General features: G+C 45.9%; 1 protein-coding gene across 4 annotated transcripts in view; it reads right to left on the reverse strand.

Moving 5' to 3' along the window:
* Positions 1-27,095, reverse strand: part of LOC147705857 (uncharacterized) — a 233,116-nt gene that overhangs the window by 106,372 nt on the left and 99,649 nt on the right. For 2 of the 4 annotated variants that reach the window (XM_086932296.1, XM_086932297.1), the window contains one exon: positions 4,549-4,599. In XM_086932296.1, coding sequence (XP_086788422.1) covers positions 4,549-4,599 — 51 coding nt within the window. Of the gene's footprint in view, positions 1-4,548; positions 4,603-27,095 lie in introns of all 4 variants that reach the window. The other 2 variants (XM_086932298.1, XM_086932295.1) reach the window with 2 other exon arrangements.

The following is a 27,095-nucleotide window of genomic DNA, read 5'->3' on the forward strand; positions in this document are numbered from 1 at the left end:
GCCCATTCTCGCCAGAGCTGCAAAGATCTAGTTCCACTCTATGTTGTTGAATGCCATTCGTACATCTAAGGCCATGAGCGCCGCCTGTCCGGCCAGCAGCATTCTGGTCATGTGCAGCACACCATAGAGATGTGGCAAGTTAAGATGTGAATTCCTATGGGGCAGGAAGCCCAATTGGTCAGGGTGAATCACCAAAGTGACAACCTTGCAGTCTGGTTGCCAATGCCTTTGCCAGCATATTGGCTTCCACATTTAATAAAGAGAGGGGCCTATATGATCCACAGTCAGTCAGCGGCATGCCCTTTTGTGAATACTTACAATAGTGGCGATCCTCTGTTCCTCAGGCAGACTGCCTGTTCTCGCAATGTTAGATTTGTAATTCCCTTTCCTGTAATGCCTTTGTTGTGCTGATTTAGGTTAGCAGTGTGCAGCTAAAATACATGCATTTGTATTCACGTTACCACTGAGTTATCCTCGCAACATGTAAGCTTCAGTTAGCCAGTGTGCATCCATTTTGAATTTCCCAATCCATATTAGACTGTGCCAGGGTTAGGCCTCAGTGCTCATATTGCTTGCTTCAGCAGAACACTGTGTTTTGTTATCATTGCTCCTGCTGTCCAAGGCTGTTTCCTTGACTTGCTAATGAATAAGTTAATCTGCCATCACAAGATTAGCTGAATGGGTAGCTTCTGCCCCCACCTTAGGAGATGCTGAAACCCAGAACCGTGGCCTTGTATCACTGATACAAATGATCCCATCTGGCATGTGTTAGCTGATCTCGTTGTGCTCCATTGTTCATGTTCAACCCAGGCTAGTAACTTTCCACGGTGGGTGGTATTAGAGATGTCTGGGAAGTTCTTTTTACCTAATGTAACCTGTTGGGGAGCTAGTCCCCTCAGCGTCCATCTTAAGGTTCAGGTCTGACCGGGGATCTCTCTGAAGAGAACTACATCGAGCCCGACGATCATGAAGGCTTTTCTTCGACCGAGACGATCTGCAAGCGTCGCAGTCTTCTTCTTTGAACTGCAGAGAGAAGCACAAGTTACATACCTGGTGTGAGTCAGTGCACAGATACTTTGCGCGGCACGGAGGACAGAATTTGAAAGGTGTCCTTTCCATTGACGGAGAGCTGGGCAGATGCAGTTAGGCCCGAAGGCCATCCACAAAGCTTTCTGATCGAAATGTATATTCTGTTGACCATAACGACACGCAGAGAGGTGAGAAACATGTACAAAACAATATTGTTGAGGGTAGAGAGGATTGCGCACCGAGGGGAACCCGAAGAACGGGTTAGAACCGGACAGCAGCGATATATGTCCGAACACAGTTAGGGTTTGCACTATCACCGAAAGGAGGAGTCACCTTTCCTCGTGACTAGAAAGACTTCTTTGAAGAAAAACAACTTGCAAACATCCGGACCCAACACTACATGGCAGGAGTTTGCAAAGCATGTGTATCTACAGCACATATTCCTCTAACAACCCCCCCGCCCCCCAAGGTGAAAGGGAATGTTATAATTAGGTGAAAATGCCAGTTAAAACATGTTTTTAAACTAACAAAAACACCGAGATGTTGCAGTAAAGATACCAATTATGTCACAGAACATGTCATGAGTGATGTAATATATGACGTAATTAGCAGTGTTGGCGAAGACGCAAGTTATAATTACTTTAGGGCACAAGTTAGTTACTTGAGATAATTATAACAGGTTAATTTCAGTGGTTTTGTTTGTTTAAGATGGTATGCTTTAACTGACATTTTCAACTAACTATTTGCATCCTTACCCCGCGGGCGCACTATACCTCTGTAGCGCATGGACTTTGGCTGTGCATAATGTGATGGTGGGATTGGGCGCAATGCCAACCCATCCTCCGTGGGCACGAATGGCTTACTATGTGATGTCACAATATAGAGGGTGCAATTTTAGATAAAAAGACCTACTGACTTTATCAAAGGCTAAGAACACCAAAATAAATAAAGCTGGGACTATTGGATTTATCAAGGGGTCTGTGGCCCAAAGTAGACCTATTGTCTTTTTCATAGTCATTAATAATTAGAATTTAGGATTCCACTTTTCTAATGGAGTTAGATTTGGAGACCATTGTGCTGCGGCTTTAATAGTCTGAATACGTGATTTGCCTCCACTGATGGTAATACTCTTGAGAAGGTGTATACATTTCCATATCATGGTATTGCGTTTGACTCTGGATATTCATGGTCTCCCAACATAACTATTAATCAATCAATAACATTTGTAGAGCGCTCTACTCACCCGCTAGGGTCTCAAGGCGCTGGGGGGAGAGGGGGGGGGGGCGCTACTGCTTGAACAGCCAGGTCTTGAGTGGTTTCCTGAAGGAGAGGTGGTCCTGGGTCAGCCGTTGGTGGGTGGGGAGGGAGTTCCATGTCTTGGCCGCCAGGTAGAAGGATCTTCCTCCGGCGGGGGTGCGAAAGCGTGGGACGGTGGCGAGGGCGAGGCTGGTGGATCGGAGCTGGCGGGTGGGTGGGTGCGTAGAACGTGAGGCAGCTGTTGAGGTATTTGGGGCCCATGTTGTGGAGAGCCTTGTGTGCATGGGTGAGGAGTCTGAACATGATCCTCTTGCTGACGGGGAGCCAGTGCAGGTCTCTCAGATGGGCAGAGATATGGCTGTGACTGGGGATGTCCAGTATGAGTCGTGCCGAAGCGTTCTGTATGCGCTGGAGTCTTTTCTGTAGTTTGGCTGTGGTTCCAGCATAGAGGGCGTTCCCGTAGTCCAGTCGGCTGGTGACGAGGGCCTGGGTGACCGTCTGAACTATTAGATGCGAGAAGCTTAGTCGCTCAGTGGGTGCATTAGTTAATCTAAAAGCCACAGTAGCTAGTAGGGCCATCATACCCCAGTTTGACATTTTTAATATTCAGTGTCTTCCGATCACCCTATATGGCGCAGGTGGTTGGGGAAATGCATACACAAACTGTATACAACTTGAAGAGAATCGGTTTAGTAGCGTCTACTTTCACTTCCTCCGAGATGTCCTCATTTTTTCAGTCATGGTGAACGGAGGCTCTCCTACATCGAGGATCATATTAAGCTTGCCCCTTTGCGGTTATGGCTTTCTGTGTGGTCCAACCCCATGCCACTATGAACCAAAATATAATCACTGACAGCTAAAGCTGCAATGATTGTACCAAGATTCACTGGTTATTCAGTGGCGGTTTTGGACCTGCCCCCATTATTTCTCAATTCCACTACTATCAATAGGCAGGGCAAGACAAGGGTCAAAACATCCTTTTTGGATAATAGATTCATGAACTAGGAATCTAGAGAAATAATTCAACCTAATTGCAACATTATACTACCTTTGAGACTACTCCTTGTGTTAAAGCCTACTTAGGGCCCTATTTTGATGTCGGTCGGAGAGCCTCCGACATGTGGTCGGTGGCTTTCCGGCCGACATCTTCGGTTTCACTTTTGACCACCGCATTAAAATGCTGGCGTTCGAAAGTGAAATCGGCCGGTCATTCCTGTTGGGTTCAGACGGGCTCAAGGAGCCCCACCTTAACCATCGGGATTACGATGTCGGTTTCCGACAGGCTTTCCATGTCGGGCTTTCCGACATATAAAGCCAGTTAGAAAGCAACTTTCGGGCTCCTAGCTGGGCTCCATTCCTCCACAGTCTCTGGTTGTGGGCTGAGGGGACACCTATGGTGCCCTCTTGTTAATCCAGCTTGAGGTGCCTGCAAAGCGGTGCAGGTAATAACAGAATCTCCCATTTCTCCATGGGAGCTTGTGCCACGGGTGGTTTACAGCCGCAGCACAAGCTCCCGTAGAGAAATGGGAGTACGTAATGTATGTTGTATTGTAATGGGGGTGTCAGGACTACCAACCGGAGGTTGTTTGGTCCCAAGACCGCGGAGTAGTCGTACGTCCGACATCTTAATCAGTTCCTTAATGTGTGCACTAGAAAAATGGGAAAGACCTTCCGTATCTATATTCAGAGTTGGGTCGATTTGTAGTATCCTGTTGTTCACCCTTGGTCAATACAATAGTGCAACTGTTTGCGTATGCCCCTGTGATGAATTTTCTGATCACTCTGTACTGAGTTTTTTTATTTGTAAAGTTTATGGGATTGATGCCAAAAGGTATCTAATTTCTCTTTTGAAGTGTTACAATTTTAGGCAATGTTTAACAGCACTTTTGCAGATTCTATCATGACAGGACGTCTCTTGCAGTTGGCTCAACGTAAAATAAGCAGTACGACATAGGAACTCGGTGCTTTTTTAACTCTTGATTACTGAATTATGTCTGGATTCACTTTTATGATTATATTTTTCTAATAAAATAAAGTTATGTTTTTATATTGATTGACACCGCTACTAGAACGTGAACATCTCTTCCTGTAATCAAGTGATGCTACTCTAACCCCATCATTCAGCTAAGAGTCACACTGTATATTGTAGCAAGGACTGTGGAACACACTTTATGGTTTTGTTTCTAAAATTGTAATAGAGTCAGAACAATGTATAGAGAGCTACATTAGTTGATTCTGAATGACTGTTAAAAACACACTTACAGGTGAAGCGAGATGCTGCCGTTCTGGAGGGTAGGGTTACCACACGTTCTGCTACGGACAATAAAATATAAAAAATGAAAGCAATTAAAAAGAAATGCATGAATTATCAGAAAAAAACTAAATTGAGCGCATTTCTACAATGCTTTAAAAATATAGACTAAGAACATTATTACTGTAATGTGCGATAGCTTGCCAGTAGTAGCCAAGAACAGTAAATGTCAGCAGAAATGGTCGGTTACCATGCATGGAGGTCCTGTTGGACTCCTACCAATTTCAGTGGAAAAGCTGGGAAAAGGAAGAAAAAATGCACCTCCTTACAGCACCTGAACTAATTTATTTAATTCAGCTAATAGACAGCTGGTCGGTGAACGGGTATGTGAGTGATTGTGTGGGTGTGTGTATGAGAGGTTATATAGGGGTGTAAGTGGTTCTGTAGATGATGTCATCAGTGATGTCACTGACCATGTCATGAGTGATGTAATATGTGAAGTCATAAGCAGCGTATTGGGGGCGTAAGTTATAGTTAGCTCAGGTAACTATAACTGCTGAATATCACTGGTTTTGTGCGAGTGAAATTTGAGTTTAACTATAACGTCCCTCTAATCTTTGTTTTTTTCAGTGGAAATGTATATTATATATATATATAAAATAACATATACATATATATCTCATAGGTTACAGGGAATGTTATAATTAGGTGAAAATGTCAGTTCAAACATGCAGTTTTAAACTAACACAACCCCTGAGAATCACCAGTTATAGTTAGCTCAAGTACCTACAACGTGTGCTCCCGCTATGTACAGTGTTATCATCAATTGTGTCATTTCAGATGTTACAGAGAAGATATAAATGATGTCACAGAATGTTATGAGTGATGTAATATATGAGGTAATTAGCAATGCTGGTGAAGGCGGGAGTTAAAGTTACTTTAGGGCACAAGTTATAGTTACTTGAGATAATTTTAACGTGTTAATTTCAGTTGTTTCGTTAGGGGACAAAAGGCAGGGTGGGCAAGAAACAGACCAGTAGGAGAGTAATTGCTGCGGGCAGTCCTTTTTTTCTAGTGTTCTACTGCTCATAGATTAACAATATTGTTGGCCTAGGCAGATAATTTTGTTATCGAAGAGAGACAGTTTCCAATGTTTTCTATCTAGGGCATCAATATATTTAGTCTCCATAAAAAAGTGCAAATACATAATTTTCCATAAGCAGGCAGGACAAACGTTTTCTATCTTAAAACATGGCATATGGGCCCGAACATGGCTTTGAATATAAAGCATTATCAGAGCTTCAATGCTCAAAGCATGACCCAAAGCATTGGCAAATTATTACTCTCCAAAGTTAACATATACTTGCCCCAAAATATAAAACTAGATTTGCCTTCAAATACCACTATAGTTCACTAAATATATACATATATAATACCACACATATAAATAGGTGTACTTCTGTATGTTTCTTGATTCTAAGAAACGGTATAGCTCCTGCAGTTTAGGCAACGCAGTTAACTATTCCTAAAACATAATTACAGATTTTTAGAGCCAGATGGGATCAAGAGCAACTTAAAAAGGTGGCTGCTGACCTTGCATGAGCTGCTCTAATGAACAGATGACTCTTTAGGATTACTCCATTTGTACTCAATGTTCCATAAAAGGATGTGGAAAGTGATTACAAACTGATAGCATAAACAATTAAGGCAAACTGCATTAATACCCATACCAGCCAAGGCAATTCCAGTCTAAAATGGTTTAGCCACAAACTAAAATGTGTTTCTGGTAAAGGGATAGGAGATTTTTGGGAAAACACGCATTAGGCCAATCAACCATGCTGCCTTCCTAGGTAAATCTACCTTTAATTTCAGACTCAATCAGTATTAAAATGGTCCCATTCCCATACACAAGACTTCATTGTGGGAGTGAACAGATAACATTATGCACTAGACACATCTTAGTTTCTCTATATTTCTATTCAAAGAGTCCACATCTGAATGAGTAAGAAAACAATAGCACGTCGGTCTGGAAAATAATTTACTCAAAATATAAAGCTTCAAAGGATCTAGAGCCTTAAAAACCAACACACAGCAATTAGACCCATAGTTGTGTAAGTCAATAAACCCACAAGGTCGCCACTAGAATTTGTTTTCTTAAAATAGGAGGAAAATATTTGAGGTACAGTTTTTTAATTTTTCAAAATGATTGCACACTTTAAATGTCATTGTGTGATGCAGTAATATTAAAGCAAAGTTAGATGTATGAGACTATAAATGAATCACTAATGTAATGGCAACTAGGATAACCAACTTGACAGGAGGTAAGCTACATAAAGTCCAAAACGGTTTTATTCCAGATAAACATAAGCAATATTTTCTCACAGTTAAAATACTGACAGTTCTAAAGCTGTTGGATGCTGAAAATGCCTTTGTCTTTGTGTGCTGGGAAAGCCTTTTTAGGTCTGGCCAAGATCTTTTGATTTTAATAAAATTATATGCATTATATATTAACTTAAAGGGGCTTTCGGCAACCTCTCTTCATCAATTAGTCTGTTGTGTCATTCACATTTTACTTCTGGCCCCTACAGCATAGAGCAATGGATCAGACTACTTCAGCTACTGGTTAACTTTTTCTCTTTCACCAAAAGCATATCTATCAGCACACAAGGTGTTTCCCTTCAGTTCCACTGTTTTTATTTTTACTTTATAATTACTTTAGTGTTACACTTGTGTTTAGAGACCAGGGTGAAAGCAGGATAATTATACCAGATGGGAGCAAAGGCCTCATTATGTGCTTTATCAGTTCCTGATTCTTGTCAATGCTGTTGCAAATTCCTTTTCAAATGTCCTTTGTTCATCTGACGCTGGTATTTCACAGCACAACAGCCTGCAGTCTTTGGTTTTTTCTTCTTTCTTGCCTTATTTTTCCTTCTTACCCTCACTGGTATTTTTCTTTCCTTTTTTCATTATTTATATATTTTTTTCATTCTTTCTTCCCACCTTTGCTTCCTTTTTCTTATCTTCTTTCTTTTCTCTTTCTTTCCATCTTTCCTTCTTTCCCTCCTGTCTTCTTTCTTTCTTCCCTTATTTCGTTAATTCTAGCATCTCTTTTATTCCCTTCTTTATTTCCACTTGTCTGCTTTCTTTCCATCATTTTTCGTTATTTCTATCTTTCCTTCATTCTTTCAATCAAGCTTTCATGCCTTTCTTGCTTTTTCTTTTTCTTTATTTTCACATTTCCATCCTTCCTGCCTTGTCTTCTATATTTCCATCTTTTTTCCTTTTTCTTTCCTGCTGTATTCCCTCTTTCTTGTTATCTTTGCTTCTTTCCTTTTTTTGTTCTTTCATTCGTTATTTTATTTCTTTCCACCTTTATTATCTTTCCTTCCAGCCTTACCTTCCTCCTTTCCTTTATTGTTTTTCCTTTCAACTTTCAGTATTTCATTTCATCTTTCCTTGTTTCTATTTTTCTTTCTTTTTTTTTCTTTCTTTCAATATGTCCTTTCTTGTTTCCTTCCCGCCTTCTCAGTATTTCAATCCTTTCTTTCTTTCCATCTATCTTTCTTGCCTTCTTTATTTCTGTGTTTAATCTTTCTTTTTTCTTTTCTTCTAGCCTTTTCTCCCTTTTCTTCCTTCCTTCGGTCTTTCTATCCTTTGAATTTTTCACTTGTGCTTTACTTTTCTTTCTACTTTCTCTTCATCTTTCTTTCCATCTTTCTAGCTTTCTTTCTATAGTTCCTTAAAAGTACGTGTCGTTCTTTCCTTCCTGCCATATTTCTTTCTTTCCTTCTGTCTTTTTCCATTCATTCTTTCGTGCCTTTCGTCTTTTTCATTCTTTTATTGCTTTCCTTGTTTCTCTCTTTTTTCACATTTCCCTCCTTATTTTAATTTTTTCCTTCCTTCCTTCTATTTCACTCTTTCTGTCCTATATTCTTTTCCCCTTTGCCTTCTTTCCGTTTTTATTTCCATCTTTCCTTCATTCCTTCTTTCAATCTTTGCTACGTTTTTAGCCTTCTTTCTATTTATAATTTCTTTTTTCCTTAATTCTTTTGTACGTTTTTTTTTCCATACTCCCTTACTTTCCATGCGTTTGTCTTTGTTTTCTACTGTCATTTTTTTGTTCATTCCGTATTTCTTTCTACCCTTTTCTTTCCTTCCCATCTTTCTTCGTTTCCTTTTTTCCATTTCCTTCCAGCATTCTTGCCCTCCTGCTTTCCTTCATTCTTTTTTTTCATATTTGCTTCCTTTTGTCCATGTTTTTGCCTTTGTTCCTTCCTTCTTTCATTACATTCTTTTTTCCCTCTTTCCTTTCTTTTTTCCGTCTTTCCTTCATCTTTTCTTTCAATGTTTCCTTCCTTCTATTCTTGGTTTGTTTTGGTCTTTTTCATTCCATCATTCTTAGTATCATTCTTTCTTTACTTCCTGCCTTGTCTGCCTCCTTTATGACTTTCTATCCTCGGTCATTCCTTCTTTTTATTCTTTATTTTTTTCTTTCCATCATTCCACCTTTCTTTACCTCTTTCTTTTCAGCCTTCCAGCTTTATTTTATTCCGTTTTTATCTTTCCTTCTGTCTTTCAGAATTGTTTTCCTCTCATTTTTTCCCTCTTTACTCCTTTTCTTTCCTTTTTATTTACTTTTCATTCCATCTCTCCTTCATTCTTTTGTTCCATCTTTCTTTCTTTCCTTCGTACATACTTTCTTCCTTTTTAGGTTCCTTCTTTCGTTCTATTCTTTTTTCTTTTCATCTTTCCTACATTTTTTCATTGTTCTTTCCTTCCCTTCTTTCCATCTAGGTATAATTTTATATTCTTCATATTCTTTCTTACTTTTCTTCTTTCTTTTCTCTTCTTTCCCTTTTTCTTGCGTTTTTCTTCTTAGTTTCCTGTTTTCTGCTTTTTTTCTTCGTTCATTTGTTTTTTTCTTTTTGCCCTCTTTACTTCTTTCTTTCCATACTTTTCTTTCTTTCTTTCCTGCCTTCTTGCCAACTTTCTTTCCATTTTTCGACCCTTTCTTTCATTCTTTCTTGCTTTCCTTCTACTTTTTCCTTTGATTTCCCTTTTTTTCCCTTTCTTTTTTCTTTTGTCTTTCACTCAACTTCCTTTTATCTCTTTTCTTTCTTTCCATCTTCCTCGCCTTCTTTTATGTTTTTTCCTCGTCTTGTTTTTTCCCTCTTTCTTCTTTTTTCATTTCTTCTTTTGTTTGTTCTTTGTCCTTTCTATCGTTCCTTCATTTTTAGGGCTCGCCTGCTGTGCGCTTGCGCATAGCTGGCAAGCTATATTGCAGCTTAAACAGAGTTAAACCAACTCGGCGATTTCTTTGAGTGCCCGAGAGCGCGTGCACATCAAAGCCACCAGCCTCCTCGGGCATCTCAAGCTTCCCTCAGCCGGCATTTCTCCTCCCCTAATTAGTCATGCACGGCCGGCCGGTCAGCACATCAAAGGCTGCTGCTCCCGGCCCCTATTCTTCCCTTCTTGCCTCTCCCAGCCCCCCTTCCCACCACAGCAATGCTGAGGGCTTGTTTATATTGCAGCTTAACCATCTCGCATGCTGCTCTTGAAACAATAACCATTGTTGGTCATGATATAATAAACGCTCTAATTATTTTATCAGGGCCACACAGAATTTTATAAAGTCTTTTGCTGGCATTTTCGTTTTATGCTGATTGCTATTTTACACCTTTCACATGCTGGCGATTTGCTTCAAAGATATACATTCATCCTGAATCCCGTTACTAGAGCTTTCTCCTCTTCTGCTATATATGGGTTTTAGTTGAATTTCATTGATCTCTTTTTACTAATGATTTATAAAAAGTGCCACCTACCACACAGCTCCACCTACACAGCTCCACCGATGCACCCACCACACAGCTCCACCGATGCACCCACCACACAGTTCCACCGATGCACCCACCACACAGTTCCACCGATGCACTCACCACACAGTTCCACAGATGCACCCACCACCCAGCTCCACAGATGCACCCACCACACAGCTCCACAGATGCACCCACCACACAGCTCCACTGATGCACCCACCTCGACCGATGCACCCACCACAGAGCTCCACAGATGACCCCACCACACAGCTCCACTGATGCACCCAAGACACAGCTCCACCGAGGCACCCACCACACAGCTCCACAGATGCACCCACCACACAGCTCCACCTATGCACCCACCACACAGCTCCACCGAGGCACCCACCACACAGCTCCACAGAGCCACCCACCACACAGCTCCACAGAGCCACCCACCACACAGCTCCACAGAGCCACCCACCACACAGCTCCACAGAGCCACCCACCACACAGCTCCACCGATGCACCCACCACACAGCTCCACCGAGGCACCCACCACACAGCTCCACCGAGGCACCCACCACACAGCTCCACCGAGGCACCCACCACACAGCTCCACCGATGCACCCACCACACAGCTCCACCGATGCACCCACCACACAGCTCCACCGATGCACCCACCACACAGCTCCACCGAGGCACCCACCACACAGCTCCACCGATGCACCCACCACACAGCTCCACTGACACAGCTCCACCAATGCACCCACCACACAGCTCCAGAGGCACCCACCACACAGCTCTACCGATGCACCCACCACACAGCTCCACCAAGGCACCCACCATACAGCTCCACCAAGGCACCCACCACACAGCTCCACCTACACAGCTCCACCGATGCACCCACCACACAGTTCCACCGATGCACCCACCACACAGCTCCACCGATGCACCCACCACACAGCTCCACCTATGCACCCACCACACAGCTCCACCGAGGCACCCACCACACAGCTCCACAGAGCCACCCACCACACAGCTCCACTGAAGCACCCACCACACAGCTCCACCGAGGCACCCACCACACAGCTCCACAGATGCACCCACCACACAGCTCCACAGATGCACCCACCACACAGCTCCACAGATGCACCCACCACACAGCTCCACAGATGCACCCACCACACAGCTCCACCGAGGCACCCACCACACAGCTCCACCGAGGCACCCACCACACAGCTCCACCGAGGCACCCACCACACAGCTCCACAGATGCACCCACCACGCAGCTCCACCGATGCACCCACCACGCAGCTCCACAGATGCACCCACCACGCAGCTCCACAGATGCACCCACCACGCAGCTCCACAGATGCACCCACCACCCAGCTCCACCCACCACACAGCTCCACTGATGCACCCACCACCCAGCTCCACCGATGCACCCACCACACAGCTCTACCGACACAGCTCCACTGATGCACCCACCACACAGCTCCACCGACACAGCTCCACTGATGCACCCACCACACAGCTCCACTGATGCACCCACCACACAGCTTCACTGATGCACCCACCACACAGCTTCACTGATGCAGCCACCACACAGCTCCACTGATGCAACCACCACACAGCTCCACTGATGCAACCACCACACAGCTCCACTGATGCAACCACCACACAGCTCCACCGACACAGCTCCACCGATGCACCCACCACAGAGCTCCACAGATGACCCCACCACACAGCTCCACTGATGCACCCAAGACACAGCTCCACCGAGGCACCCACCACACAGCTCCACCGAGGCACCTACCACACAGCTCCACCGATGCACCCACCACAGAGCTCCACCGATGCACCCACCACACAGCTCCACCAATGCACCCACCACACATGCTCCACCTATGCACCCACAACACAGCTCCACCGAGGCACCTACCACACAGCTCAACAGATGCACCCACCACACAGCTCCACTGATGCAACCACCACACAGCTCCACCGACACAGCTCCACCGATGCACTCACCACAGAGCTCCACAGATGCCCCCACCACACAGCTCCACCAAGGGACCCACCACACAGCTCCACCGAGGCACCCACCACACAGCTCCACCGAGGCACCTACCACACAGCTCCACCTATGCACCCACCACACAGCTCCACCGAGGCACCCACCACACAGCTCCACAGATGCACCCACCACACAGCTCCACAGATGCACACACCACACAGCTCCACAGATGCACACAGCTCCACAGATGCACCCACCACACAGCTCCACAGATGCACCCACCACACAGCTCCACAGATGCACCCACCACACAGCTCCACAGATGCACCCACCACACAGCTCCACAGATGCACCCACCACACAGCTCCACAGATGCACCCACCACACAGCTCCACAGATGCACCCACCACACAGCTCCACAGATGCACCCACCACACAGCTCCACCGATGCACCCACCACCCAGCTCCACCGATGCACCCACCACCCAACTCCACTGATGCACCCACCACCCAGCTCCACCGATGCACCCACCACACAGCTCCACCGACACAGCTCCACTGATGCAACCACCACACAGCTCCACCGACACAGCTCCACCGATGCACCCACCACACAGCTCCCCTGATGCAACTACCACACAGCTCCACCGAGGCACCCACCACACAGCTCCACCGAGGCACCCACCACACAGCTCCACCGAGGCACCCACCACACAGCTCCACCGAGGCACCCACCACACAGCTCCACCGAGGCACCCATCACACAGCTCCACCGAGGCACCCATCACACAGCTCCACCGAGGCACCCATCACACAGCTCCACCGAGGCACCCATCACACAGCTCCACTGACACAGCTCCAATGATGCACCCACCACACAGCTCCACTGATCCAACCACCATACAGCTCCACCGATGCAACCACCATACAGCTCCACCGACACAGCTCCACCGATGCCCCCACCACAGAGCTCCACAGATGCCCCCACCACACAGCTCCACCGATGCCCCCACCACACAGCTCCACCGATGCACCCACCACACAGCTCCACCGATGCACCCACCACACAGCTCCACCGATGCACCCACCACACAGCTCCACCGATGCACCCACCACACAGCTCCACCGACACAGCTCCACCGATGCACCCACCACACAGCTCCACCGATGCACCCACGAAACACAGCTCCACCGAGGCACCCACCATACAGCTCCACCAAGGCACCCACCACACAGCTCCACCGATGCACCCAGCACACAGCTACACCGAGGCACCCACCACACAGCTACACCGAGGCACCCACCACACAGCTCCACCGAGGCACCCACCACACAGCTCCACCGAGGCACCCACCACACAGCTCCACAGATGCACCCACCACACAGCTCCACAGATGCACCCACCACACAGCTCCGCCGATGCACCCACCACACAGCTCCACAGATGCCCCCACCACACAGCTCCACAGATGCACCCACCACACAGCTCCACAGATGCACCCACCACACAACTTCACCGATGCACCCACCACACAGCTCCACCGATGCACCCACCACACAGCTCCACAGATGCACCCACCACACAGCTCCACCGACACAGCTCCACCGATGCACCCACCACCCAGCTCCACCGATGCACCCACCACCCAGCTCCACCGATGCACCCACCACACAGCTCCACCAATGCACCCAACACACAGCTCCACCGATGCAGCCACCACACAGCTCCGACACAGCTCCACCAATACACCCACCACCCAGCTCCATCGATGCACCCACCACACAGCTCCACCGACACAGCTCCACCGATGCACCCACCACACAGCTCCACCGATGCACCCACCACACAGCTCCGCCGATGCACCCACCACACAGCTCCACCGAGGCACCCACCATACAGCTCCACCGAGGCACCCACCATACAGCTCCACCGAGGCACCCACCACACAGCTCCACCGAGGCACCCAGCACACAGCTCCGCCGATGCACCCACCACACAGCTCCGCCGATGCACCCACCACACAGCTCCGCCGATGCACCCACCACACAGCTCCGCCGATGCACCCACCACACAGCTCCGCCGATGCACCCACCACACAGCTCCACGGATGCACCCACCACACAGCTCCGCCGAGGCACCCACCACAGCTCCACCGATGCACCCACCACACAGCTCCGCCGATGCTCCAACTAAGCTCCACCAATGCACCCCCCAAACAGCTCCACTGATGCACCCGCTAAGCTCCACCGATGCACACACCACTCAGCGAAACCACAGCATCACTCAGCGCAACCACAGCATCACTCAGCGCAACCACAGCATCACTCAGCGCAACCACAGCATCACTCAGCGCAACCACAGCATCACTGGTTCAAATATGTTCTTTCAATGTTTCAAGCTGTTTTCAAGCTTTCACGCTTTATTACAAATCACAAAAAGATGTTAATATTTCACTTCTGTTCTTGAATTTTCGTCACAATAAAAAACACTGAACATAATCTTCACAAAAGTTATTTACAAAAGTTTAAGCTATTGCCATTACAAATTAAATAAATTATTTAAGTATTAATTATTTTTAAAAATTAAAAGCCATTGTTATTTGTAATATCAATACATCTAAGTCACGTAAATACAAAACATGTTGCATTACAAATGCTATAGGTGTCACATTTGCGAAAGTTATAACTATTGGCATTGTAAATGACAAAGCTATTAATTTAGCTATTTAAAAAAAAAAAAAAAAAAAAAAAAATTCATTTATAAGACCAATAGCTCAAACTTTCCTAATGCGAGCCCTATTGCATTTCCAATGCTTGTTATAGTATGTTTTCATCTCTGTAGAATGTGGTTTTACATTTTGCATAGGAATATAAAATATAAAATTTTCATGAAGAAGGGAAGATGATCTGGAGATCTATCTATAAGTTCAGCAGCACTTTATGGCATTCCACATCCAATCAATGTTCATGAAATGCTGATGTTTGATTAGCCAAGAATGTTCTCCTGGCAGTTTGATCCAGGTGCTCCCTGGACTGGTGGAGAATAAACTCTGCTCCCCTTCATCTCCCTGCGTGAAAAGTCATCATTACACCCAAAATCCCAACGTAAAATTTATTTACACATTTGATTGGTAAATGTGTTGTTTATTCGGATTTATGCTTGAACCTTAAAAACAAACCTGGTAAAACAAAAACAGAAAATATATAGTATCTGCCTATATTCCTAGTCTGTTTGCGGTAAACAAGAGACAACCTCTCAGCCAGTATTGGGCTGCTGGTGATATTGCTATATCCCACTACCCACGACCGGAGTGATATAAACAAAGCTGTGAGCTCTTCCGCTTATCTGGATCTAGGGACTACAGAAAGAAAGTCCAGCACGGAGGCCAATATATCCCCCACCCCAACAAGAAGCGACTGGATCCATAAGTGAGAACCTCAATAACATGCCTGAACCCCTCTCCTGGCCATGGATCCATCTACCCGGTACTCTTCAAGAAAAGCTAGCTACCTTTTACTAAATGTATAACATAAACCTGACTTCGAAGGGTAGGGTTCCCAATATTTGCCTTCGCCACATCGCCAATATCACTATAGGAACAACATCTCAGCCTGTTTTTCCCCAGTGCTTTTCATTTAGAAGGATGGTGTTAAGCTGCAGGATCCAAGAGCATCTAAGTCTTGCATTGAACATAGAGCCTTGTTTCTATTGTTTACGCCTTCCTATCATTACTTTCTTGCGCTCCCTCTTTTTTTAATTCTTTCCCTCTTATTTGCTCTTTCCTTCCTCTTCAACTTTTTCTTTCTTTCATTCTTTTTCACCTTTCACATTTCTTTCTTTTCATCTTCCCTTCCTTTTTTCATATTCCTTTCTTTGTTTCTTCTCTTTTTCCAGCTTTCTTTATCTCTGCCTCTTTCTTTCATTTTTTGGACTTTCTATCATTTCATTATTTGCTTCCTTTTGGACTTCTTTCTTGCCTTCTTTAGTTCTTTTTTTTCATTCCTTCTTTCTCAAAGGTTGCCAATGCAGAATGATTGGCTTTTTTAGGTCTAGGTTAGTCTAGTCCTTTTAGGTGTACTATAATTATGTGTATGACAGTTATCTACAGGACCTTAAGCCATATTTCATCCATTTGTCTGTACTTTTGTAATTCACATTTTTCTCCAACCCACTCAAGCATGCCTCACAGGGCAATGTGTCAGCCACTGGCTGTATTCAGTACGAGTTATGGCATGCTACCCTTTAACAATGAGCACATCCACAGAAAATATAGTTTCCTTCAGGGCCAGGGACTATATGGTAATGTGTGTGCTTTTTTGAGACCCCAAAAAGATTTTTGCCTTTAGTAAAAAAAAAATTTGTTTGACCAACACCCGCCACTTCCTGAACAGTAAAAGTTTGCAAAAAGTATAGCAGAAGAAAAGATGAATTGACAAAAGTTTGGCAGACCAAGCCAGACCGTCTAGCTTTCCCAGTGCTTGTTTCCATCATAGCAGAATTTTGCTTCCAGTCACCTAGCTCATAATTTTAACAGTCAATATCCACACATATGCTGAAGCTAAAATTATGGTAAATTTGGTACTAGCTGATAAAGTCAAGGTGTTAAGAGGCACACAACAGGGTTGCACTATGTCACTATTTTTTTCTTTACTTTTGTTGAACCTTTAGTCATAGCTCAGAAATATAACACCACTACAAAATACTTTGAAATGAAAACTACAAGTTCACAAAATTGTTTTACTTTTTAAAGTAGTTAATCTTACTTTACACAAGGGATTTATGCTCTTGTAATATAAAACATGTGAAGACCGAAACCGTGACTTCTTTTTTTTTTAAAGCACAATAGATATTTTACCACAGACGAACGCTAACATATATAGGCAGTAACTGAAACAATATGAGAAAATTCTAGTTTTAGTAAAATCCTTAGACACATATGACCAAAACTAGGTGATTTTGAGAAATGTTTGATAAATGCAAAGATCTTCCTCTTGTAATAATTCGCAGGATTGCCCTAAAACAAAATGTCAATACCTCCCCTTTTCATTTTTGTTTTCTCCAATGCACCATGTGTTTTGTATATAAATGTATTTTCAAAAGATCAAGAGTTTATTCTCTAACTTTATTTAGGCCAATAAATGCTTAGGACTTGCACTTCATACAATAATTCTAAATTGGATTGTGGATTAGGGCTACCTAATTTACACATGAATTATTATTACGTTTTTGAATACTATTGCTTCAGGATTAAGTAAAAACAACATAACATTGCTATGATAACTGCCTGGTAGAGGAAATGATAAATGATCTAACTGCACCAAATACACACAATTACTAAAAAAATGTTTTTCAAAAGAAAACATACATTTTTAAAAACATTTTACTAGATCAATGACCTATGTCGGAACTAGACTAGAAGATTATATAACAGATTTGGTATTTTTTCAGTCTTGCCTCAACCTCTTGCTAGCTAGCCAATAGAGTAGATTGCCTACTTTATCTCCCCATTGGTATATTCCCTGCTGAAAATGCTGCTAATCATAGCAGGCAGAATCCAGCATCTTTCCCCGCAAGGAGTTTTTGAGCATTTCAAGCTGCTTGAATGTTTCCTCTGTTTGTGCGTGATTAGAGTGCATTTTTAGACACCTAATCTGTTTTTTCATCGCCTCGGTCTCTTGCACTCCCTCCCTATCTTTGCGCCTATACATGGCATGGTCTCTCTGAACTGTTGCGAATGCCTCCTAGAGGGACGCTTGGAGGGAAATAAACTCTCTTTAAGCTCAATGAATAGCGCAATTGCAAGTCTACCATCCGCACATCCCTCAACCACTGGGAGTTCGGACTTCAAGTTCCACCCCGCCTATGTCTGCCCTCTGAAGGCACAACTCCACTGGAGAGCCGTCAGAGAGTCTCCTTATAGGACTCGAACTTGAGAGACAGAGGCGGCTCCTGAAGCCCGGAGGAAGAAATTGTTGATGCATGAGTGGAAGTGGTGTGCATGTGAGTAGAATGTAAATGTTCGGTCAGCCCGTTCCAAGGGTGCCATACATCTGTAAGTCCTAGTGAGGCAGTCCACATGCCCAAAGCAAGGGGCCTGCCTACAATACCTGCACTATGAACATCCAGTGTGGGCTCATTATAAGACTGAAGTTCCCATCTATATTTATCTTCTCAGGTGGCGTATTCTATAGGGAATTGGACATGTGTATGATGTTATATTCTTGAAAGCAAACCTAATTCATGGGGTGTGCGCAATTGCCCACTCAGCTCTTACCTCCATCATTCAACAAATTGTTATTTGTAGCATTATCCTCCACACCCAAAGTATGCCCGGCCGTATCATTAGGCCAAAGATGAACCAGTGTTAACTCCTGCCCAGGATATTGCCATCCCGCAGAGTGGGGCGTTACTGCCTTAACAAGCTGCTCACCAACACTGCAGCAAAGGCTACCTCTCACGAGGCCGAGGTGAGGGGGACTGGGCCCCTCAGACATACCTGGAGTCAGGGGGGGCACAAGAGTTCTTAACACATCAGCTGAGTCATTGCATCTACACTATTGCCATCATGTGCAGGACTCCCCTTGTGCCTACCGCTCCGTAGATGGTATAGTTTCCTCTGTGGCGAACAAAGAAAAACCAAAGGAAATGATGGACGGAGCGTTGACAATACAAGCACTCACCCCCAGTCAACTGATCTGGGTTTACTCCATCAATGTTCTTTAGCCCACTCTGCCACCCCAGTTCAGACATGGCCATATGCAAATCAGTCTGACCCTGTGCCTCATGGGAACAGTCCAGCCCGAACTGCCAAGCCATGCCTTCCCTGGACCGGAAACAAGCTACTGAGGACCGGTTTCTGGCATTTCAGCCGTCTTCAGCCCGGCTTGCTTGAATCCAGTGGCAAAGTGAGCAAGGGACTCACGTCTGAGCATACCGTGCCAACTTATGGCAAACAAAGAAAAACAAAAGGAAATGATGGAAGGAGCGTTGACAATACAAGCACTCACCCCCAGTCAACTGATCTGGGTTTCCTCTGTGGCCTTGGACGCCCCTCAATTAATGTGCCTAGAGTGTCTGCCATTGGTTCCCCCAGGTGTTGCTGCAGAGCCTTCCTCTCCTCCACCCAGTCCCATGCTGCCTCGGAGTGGTCAAAGAAAAAGGATCTACCACCAAAGTGAACTCAGAGTTTAGCTTGATACACTTATCCTTTTACCCCAACTTCACTGGGTGGTGCAGGTGACCCCCCGGGAGTTTCTCCCAGCTAAACGTATGCTCCAGAAAGCAGAGATCCCATGCGCCTTGGTTTATCCTGCCCGGCTCAAGGTGACCTGTGGCGGCAAATAAAACTTCTTGCGGAAGCCAAGGCAGGCTTGAAATTTGCCAAATGCTTCACTAAGGACCCAGGGGCATCACAAAGCTCGTCGGTAGCGATAATGACTGATTTGATACCTCCCTGGCCCTCACCTGTGTTCTATTGTTGAAATGTATGACACGTCCACCTTTAATAACATATATATATACTACTAGAGCCTATACAGGATGTTTGTTTCTAAAATCTGCTCGTTGGTATCCTTGACTCGGCCACACTGCCTTACATGGTAGAAGGTGTTCGCCAGGTTTTTCTCTGTCCCCTGGGACGATTCCTCTCAAAAGTTCTTTACAAGGTTTGTTTGAGGAGGGTAAGGACGGTGCACAACCAAGTTGAGGGGTTGATGTGAGGGTGGGTTTATTATAGTTTTTAACATCAGCACCTATCTGCTTCAACATATTCGGGCACACTATACATGTAATGAGGGTTATTGTGCATTATCATTACATTAGAATACTGTTTTCTCATGTACAACATTAAATTGTTAACATGGAATATCTGCAGCCTTAACGACCATCGGAAGGCATGTCAAGTTTTTGCATACTTACATAGCCACTCCATAATTATTTGCCTGCTGCAGGAGCTCCTCCTTGCAGAAAGTACTGCAACTAGACTTAGATCACGCTGGTTCGGTGAGAATGATGTGGCTGCCTATTCAAGCTGTAGGCGGGGAGTGGTGACTGTGATACAAAGGGGCTAGCATTGCTGAGGCACAGGGTCAAAGTTGACGCACAGGGTAGATACGTTTTGCTTTCGGGTGGCATGCTGGGACGCGCAGTCAGGATACGGTCTGTTTATAACTCTAAGATAGAGGACTCCCAATTCTTCACAGAGGTATGGCAGCAGGCAGAAGCATTAGGACCTGGTGCAACATTTTGTAGGGGCAACTTTAATGTCATACGTGACCCTGAAATGGACAGAGCGACACTAGGCGACCACACCCATGGGCCGCTGGACAACTGCGCTTGATATCTGCTGCATAGGACATGCCCACCTGAAAGAAGGAACCTGTGTAAATAATGAGCATGCAACATGGTCGCGACCTGACTATTGGCTTATTTCACAGGACGTGGCATCGTGGTCGGCACAGGCATCACACCTGCTGCACATGCTCTCAGACCACGCCTCAGTGCTATTGGAACTACAGCTGCCTGTAGTTCGCTCCCCGGCCTTCACCTGGCGGCTCCCACCTAGAGCGCTACACAACCAAGTGTTCTGCAAGGACACAAAAATGGCAATCATGGAATATTTCGAGCATAGTGACAAGGAGGACACAATTAGGGCCACCCTTTGGGAGGCCTTCAAGGTGGTTATCAGGGGAGCTTGCATCGACAGGCAGGTGTGCTTTGCGACTTAAAGGGCGAAGGGGGGGTGGGGGGGGGGGGGGGGGACTTGCTGGGCCAGAGCTACAATGCGAAGTCGTGTGGAGCCTACAGGCAAGAAGGAGATTTTGGTGACGAGCTTGCAGTCAATGGCACTGACGTCGATAGACCAGGGCTGCAGTGGGGGATGGGGCGATGCTTCGTGTATCTCATGGGCCATGTCCACAGGTCACGGTGCAGGCAGCATTGTCGATGTCAGCATGGAGCATAGTCATTGGAGATATCAAGGCTGCGATGCGACGTGTGGTGTTCACAGGTCACGGTGCAAGTAGAGGCTCGATGGCAGTGTCGGTGAGTCCAGGGTTGCGTTGTTAAGCAGGCAATTCTTCATGCAGTGCCGTCAGGTCACGGTGCAAGCAGCTGAGTCGGTGACGGCCTAGATGTTCCTATGTCTTCTGTTGCAGCACTAAAGTGCAGTTCTCAGCCCTGGTAAGCATATGAAGGCTGTAGTGTTCCTGGAACTTCCAACAGGAAACAATTTCTACTTGAAGCCCTAAGAGAAACTTCAACAGCAGGATAAAGAAAGTTCAGTCCTTTTACTGACAAAGACAGAAAAAGCACACAGGCTGGGATGACAGGAAAGGGTAGCTTCAATCTAATAATATGGGGAAAATAACTGGATACTACCATATTGTATGCACCCAGGATGGGATGGCAGGAAACATTTGAGAATTAAATCTGGAGAGCAATGAACATCATGTCTGCAACAGTACAGCAGCAAAACCGGAGTACTTTTCTTAAAACGCAATGAATTATTTACAAATGTAAATAATCTGAATATATTTAGCTTTCTTTATGTGCTTAACACCGGCTAGAATCTTGTTACTCAGTAGCAAGTCAAGGACAGCATTTAGAGAATGTAAGGTTTAAGTAGCTATCACCTGACAATTTGGGTGAGGAAAAGATTTGGGAAAATTTCGAAAAAAGTCAAAATCCGCCGATTTTCTTTTTCACCTTAAGAGAGAAATTAGTGCTCATTAGCTTCCCCATGGGTGGGGAAAAAAACAACGTTCACCAGTGCTATTTTCGTGAGCAAAGTAAAGGCTTTTTCAAAGTACTCACATCCATGAGGACACATGAGAAATCAGAGGAACCAATCAGAACTGCCCATTTTCGCATCTGCTTCTGGCAGACTAAAACAAACGGTATTTGTCCACTCCACTCATTATATGGTGGGAAATTTGTAAATATCGCCCTAAGCAATAGGTTTGTTGGATTATTTTCTCTATTATATCACCGATGGTTCCTTGTCAGACTTAAATATAACTAAGGTAACTCAGAGCAAGCCTGTAGTGACGGCTTAAATGACAGTCGGAGCCGTCACGTATGTAAACAGGAGTGTTTATTAATTAAGTACAAACACCTGCGACCTCAGCCACAGCCTCGCAATGCAGCCTCCTCAGCTGGTGTCCCCGGCGCTCGCCTTGGAACGCTGGTCGCGGTGACATTCTAAGTGATGTCACCGCGAGCAGCACCATCACACGCGGAGACGCCGGGGGTGGAAAGAAGAGGGAGATACCACACATCCCCCTCCCCTGCAAATTGAAAACATTAAATACAACATGTGCAGAAAGAAAACATGGGGTGACTAAAAGAACGAGTAGTGGGGAGTATTGCACACAGGAACCCTGACCCAGAGAGGGTGTAAGCTTACAGTAGGAAGAGTGGCAACGGCTACATCATTACATATTGATCAAAATGCCTGGGAGGTCTGGTCACTCTCCTGCTGGGCCTGTGGCCTGGGTGAGGGACACATGACGGCCTCATGGTGGTGGAGCTAAGGTCCAATCTTGGGTCACCCTTTCCCCCCCTTGCACTTTCAGGGACTACCGCTGGAGGGTGGTATTTTACAACTCTCCCCAGGTTCCATATTTTCCCTTCTTGAGTTTTGACTGCATTCTTAAATATTTTAGTGATTTTGGTGGGACTGCTGTACCCTGACCAGTTTGCCCTCCCTGTGGGAGCTCTGATTTTGATGTCGTCTCCTACTTTGAATTCGACCTCCCGTGTGGCTTTGCGCTGGTCGTATCCTTCCTTCCTCACTTTCATGGCTTGTTCATGCTTCTTCAGGCTGTCCTTTTCTTTGGTTCGGTCCGACCACCCCTTGTGCCATTCCATCAACCCTGGGGTAAGCTTAGTGTTGGGTATCCTGGCGCGGAGCAGTTCGAACGGGTGACGCCAGTCGTTTGATGCGGTGTGAACCTGTATGCTTCTATGCGCCTCCACACCTCTTCTTTCCAGCTTATGCCACTGGCTTTGGCCAACTGGATGCTCTCCTTGAGGGTTTTGTTGAAGCGTTCGACCATGCCGTTTGTTTCGGGGTGGTATAACGTGCAACGCTTGTGTCTGATGCCCCTTTCTTCTAGGAAGTCTTCCATCTCCTTCGAGCATAGTTGTACTCCGTTGTCAGTGAGGATGTTGCTGGGGAGCCCCTCTCGGATGAACACCTCCTGTAAAAATCCGATGACAGTCTTTGTCGTGACTTCATTGACGAATTTTATCTCTGGCCACCGAGAATACAAATCTACGAGCACCAATATGTAAGGCGTCCGCAGTTCACCAGACATCGGGCCCACGATGTCTAATGCCAACTCATCCCATGGTCCTGACGGGGACGGCCTACACACCATGGGTGGCGTCTGTTGCTTCAGGACCTTGTCGCTATTGCTGCATGGAATGCACTCCCTGATTCTCCTTTCGGTGACCAGGTCCATGTTCGGCCACCAATAACTCTCCCTGAGTCTTTGCTTGGTTTTGGTGATACCCAAATGCCCTTCGTGGGCTATCTCGACCAGGTTGTCTCTCACAGTTGCTGGTGGTACAAGCCTTGTTCCCCTGAACAGGCATCCGTCAACAATGGTCAACTCGTCCTTAATAGCCTGGTAAGGCCGTAGGTCTTCATCTCGTTTGTCGCCGTGCTTCCATCCATCCCTCACTCTTCTGCAAATTTCCTCCAGTATCTTGTCCTCATCCAGCGCCTTTCTCCATGTTTCTTCTCCCAACGCCTTCTGGATGGTGCAGACATTCTCTACCATGAATCCCTCTTCTTCTTCATCCGTTTTTTCTTGCATTTCCCTTGCTTCTTCTTCACTGACGAGTCTGGATAGACAGTCAGCTGCAAGGTTTTGCGTTCCTGGGACGTACTCGACGTTGAACGTGTACTCCTGGAGGCTGACCACCCAACGCCTAATCCTGCTGGAGATGGCATCCAAACCTTTTTTGCTGAATACTTCTACCAACGGCTTGTGGTCGGTTCGGAGGGTGAACTGTGCACCCCACAGGAAGTCTCTGAATTTTCCTACTGCCCATGATACCGCTAATGCCTCTTTTTCGATAACTGAGTAGTTGTTCTCAGACTTCTGGAGCGACCTTGAGGCAAAAGCTATGGTTTCTTCTCCTTCCTCGCCTTTTTGGGTGAGGACAGCTCCCAACCCTTTGGCGCTTGCATCTGTGGTGAGGATCGTTGCCCGGTTGGGCACGTATGACTTCAAACTGGGGGCTTCAGCAAGTGCTCTCCTTACATCCTCGAACTCCCTCTGGCATTCCTGGCTCCATTTGAATTCATTTTCTTTTTTCAACAGTAGCCTGATGGCGTAAGTCCTGCCTGCCAGGTTCCTTATGAACTTTCCATAGAACTCCAACATCCCCATGAATGATTTGATCTCGTCCTTACTTTTGGGGGGCGACAGATTCACGATGGTGTTTTGCAGTTCGGCCTTGGGACGTATGCCTTCCGTCGTTACCTTGTGACCCAGGAAATCCAGCTCTGCACAGCTAAATACACATTTGTTCTTCTTTACGGTAAGGCCTTGGGACAAAAACCTCCTCAACACACATCTCAGTCTCTCATCATGCTCTACGTGGTTCTTTGCGAAAACAAGCACGTCATCCTGGTAACACATGGCGCCTGGGATGCCTTTTAGGATGTTGCCCATGATTCTTTGGAACACGGCGGCCGCCGAGACTAACCCAAAAGGCATCCTTTAGAACTTGTAAGCGCCCATAGGTGTCACAAAAGCAGTGAGTTCCTGAGACTCCTCGTGTAGTTTTATCTGGAAATAGGCCGAGGTGAGATCGAGGGTGGAAAACACCTTGGCACCCTCTAGCATGCTCATCATTTGGGTGATGTTCGGCAAGGGGTATCGGTCAACCACGGCCTCCTTATTTAGTGCCCTTAAATCAATGCAGAGCCGGACTGACCCATCCTTCTTCTTCGCTGCCACGATGGGTGCCAACCATTCAGTCGCTTCCACAGGTTCGATGACTCCAGCCTTGCACAGTTTCTCCAATTCGGATCTGACCTCCTCCTGAATGGCTATGGGGAGCTTTCTAACTTTAGCCACAACGGGCTTGGCGTTCACCTTCAATCTTATTTTGTGACAGTAGTTCTTCAAGCATCCAAGCCCTTCCCTAAACACCTCTTCGAACTCTGTTGTGATGTCAGTCTTACATTCTTGTATCTCCTGTATTAAAATCTGGGGATTGCTGTTGGGATTGAGATACACACCCAAACCCTTCTGAGCTTGCCACCCCAAGATGTTGTCTCCTACAGTGGATACATATACTTTAGACACAGTAGTCCTATTCCTGTACTCAATTTTACTCAGAAAATATCCTTTCATGGAGATAGGACGCCCCGCATACCCTCCTGGCCTTAAGTCTAACCTCTTCAAGATTATCTTTCCCTTAGACACATGTGAGAACTCCTTAGCATTGATAATTGTTATTCTAGAACAGGAGTCAAACAATGCTTCTAGGTCAACCTCCCCTACTTTTATGGCGTCTTTTGGGCTACTGACTTGACTTTCATCTTCCTGTACTGCAATTTCCGCACACGTGGGGTTTCCGGGACTTTGTGCCTTCAACTCTTGTATTTGCACTACAATCTCGTTGCACACCACATTCGTTCTGTCTCTACTCTGCCTACTGGCCCCCTGCCCACTCTTGCAATATTGCTTGAAATGGCCTTTCTTACCACATTTGTTACATGTGAATCTGAGGGCGGGACACTCCTTGTCGTTGGCTAGGTGCCCTTGCTTACCACACCTGTAGCAGGTACCTTTGAATGTTCCTCCCGGCCTGCCTTCCTTCCTTCTGTTCTCTGCCCACTACCTTCTGACCTTTAACTACGGACACAGTCTCGCATTCGGACACCACCTCACTGACATTGGTCTTGTCATCATTCTTCTTCTCCCCTGCGTCTTGCTTAATCTCCTTGACGCACTGCAACATGTGCTCTACCTGCTTGGCTATGATGAGGACCTCTCTCAAAGGCGGGTCATCTTTAAGCCATAGCTCTTCACGCACTCGCTCCATCCTGCAAGTCAGGACAAACTGGTCCCTAATTCTCTCCTCACTCGCTCCACTAAACTTGCAAGTGGCAGCTAATTTTCTCAACTCAGACACAAAATCTTCTATAGACTCTCCTTCCTTCTGTGCTCTCTTCCCAAAGTGGTACCTCTCCATGATTGTGCTTGTCTTAGGGAGGTAGTGCAAATCTAACTTCTTTAGGCTAACTTCAAACTCATTCAGACCTCTTGCCTCCTGTGCCCCTAAATCCGGGAGGTGGTCTAGGACTTCCTCTCCTTCTGCGCCTAAGTAATAGGCCAGCAGCGCAACTTTCCTTTCTAGTCCTAGGTTGGGCCCACACACAGTAGCGTAATTCAAGAACACTTTTTTCCATTTTTTCCACAGGATGGTGGGATCACCTGGGTTGGTTAAGAAAAAGGGTGGAGGGGTCACACTTTGCATGCTTACTTCACAATAGACAGGATAAAAACTTTCACTCTTCAAGCATGCACCAAAACACTGTGAAACTTTAGTACGTTCTGAGAGACGCTGAAGTCTGTGCCAAGGTAAGTGTGCCTTGAAAAAAAAACTACTGGTGGAGACACCTATACTTAAGGAGAAAACATCTAACCACCTCTGCACAGCTCTCACTTCCTTAAACAAAAATACAGAACATGCAACCTGCTACTGAATGGGTTACTG

The sequence above is a fragment of the Lissotriton vulgaris genome, chromosome 7, assembly GCF_964263255.1.
Source record: "Lissotriton vulgaris chromosome 7, aLisVul1.2, whole genome shotgun sequence".
Classification (NCBI taxonomy): domain Eukaryota; kingdom Metazoa; phylum Chordata; class Amphibia; order Caudata; family Salamandridae; genus Lissotriton; species Lissotriton vulgaris.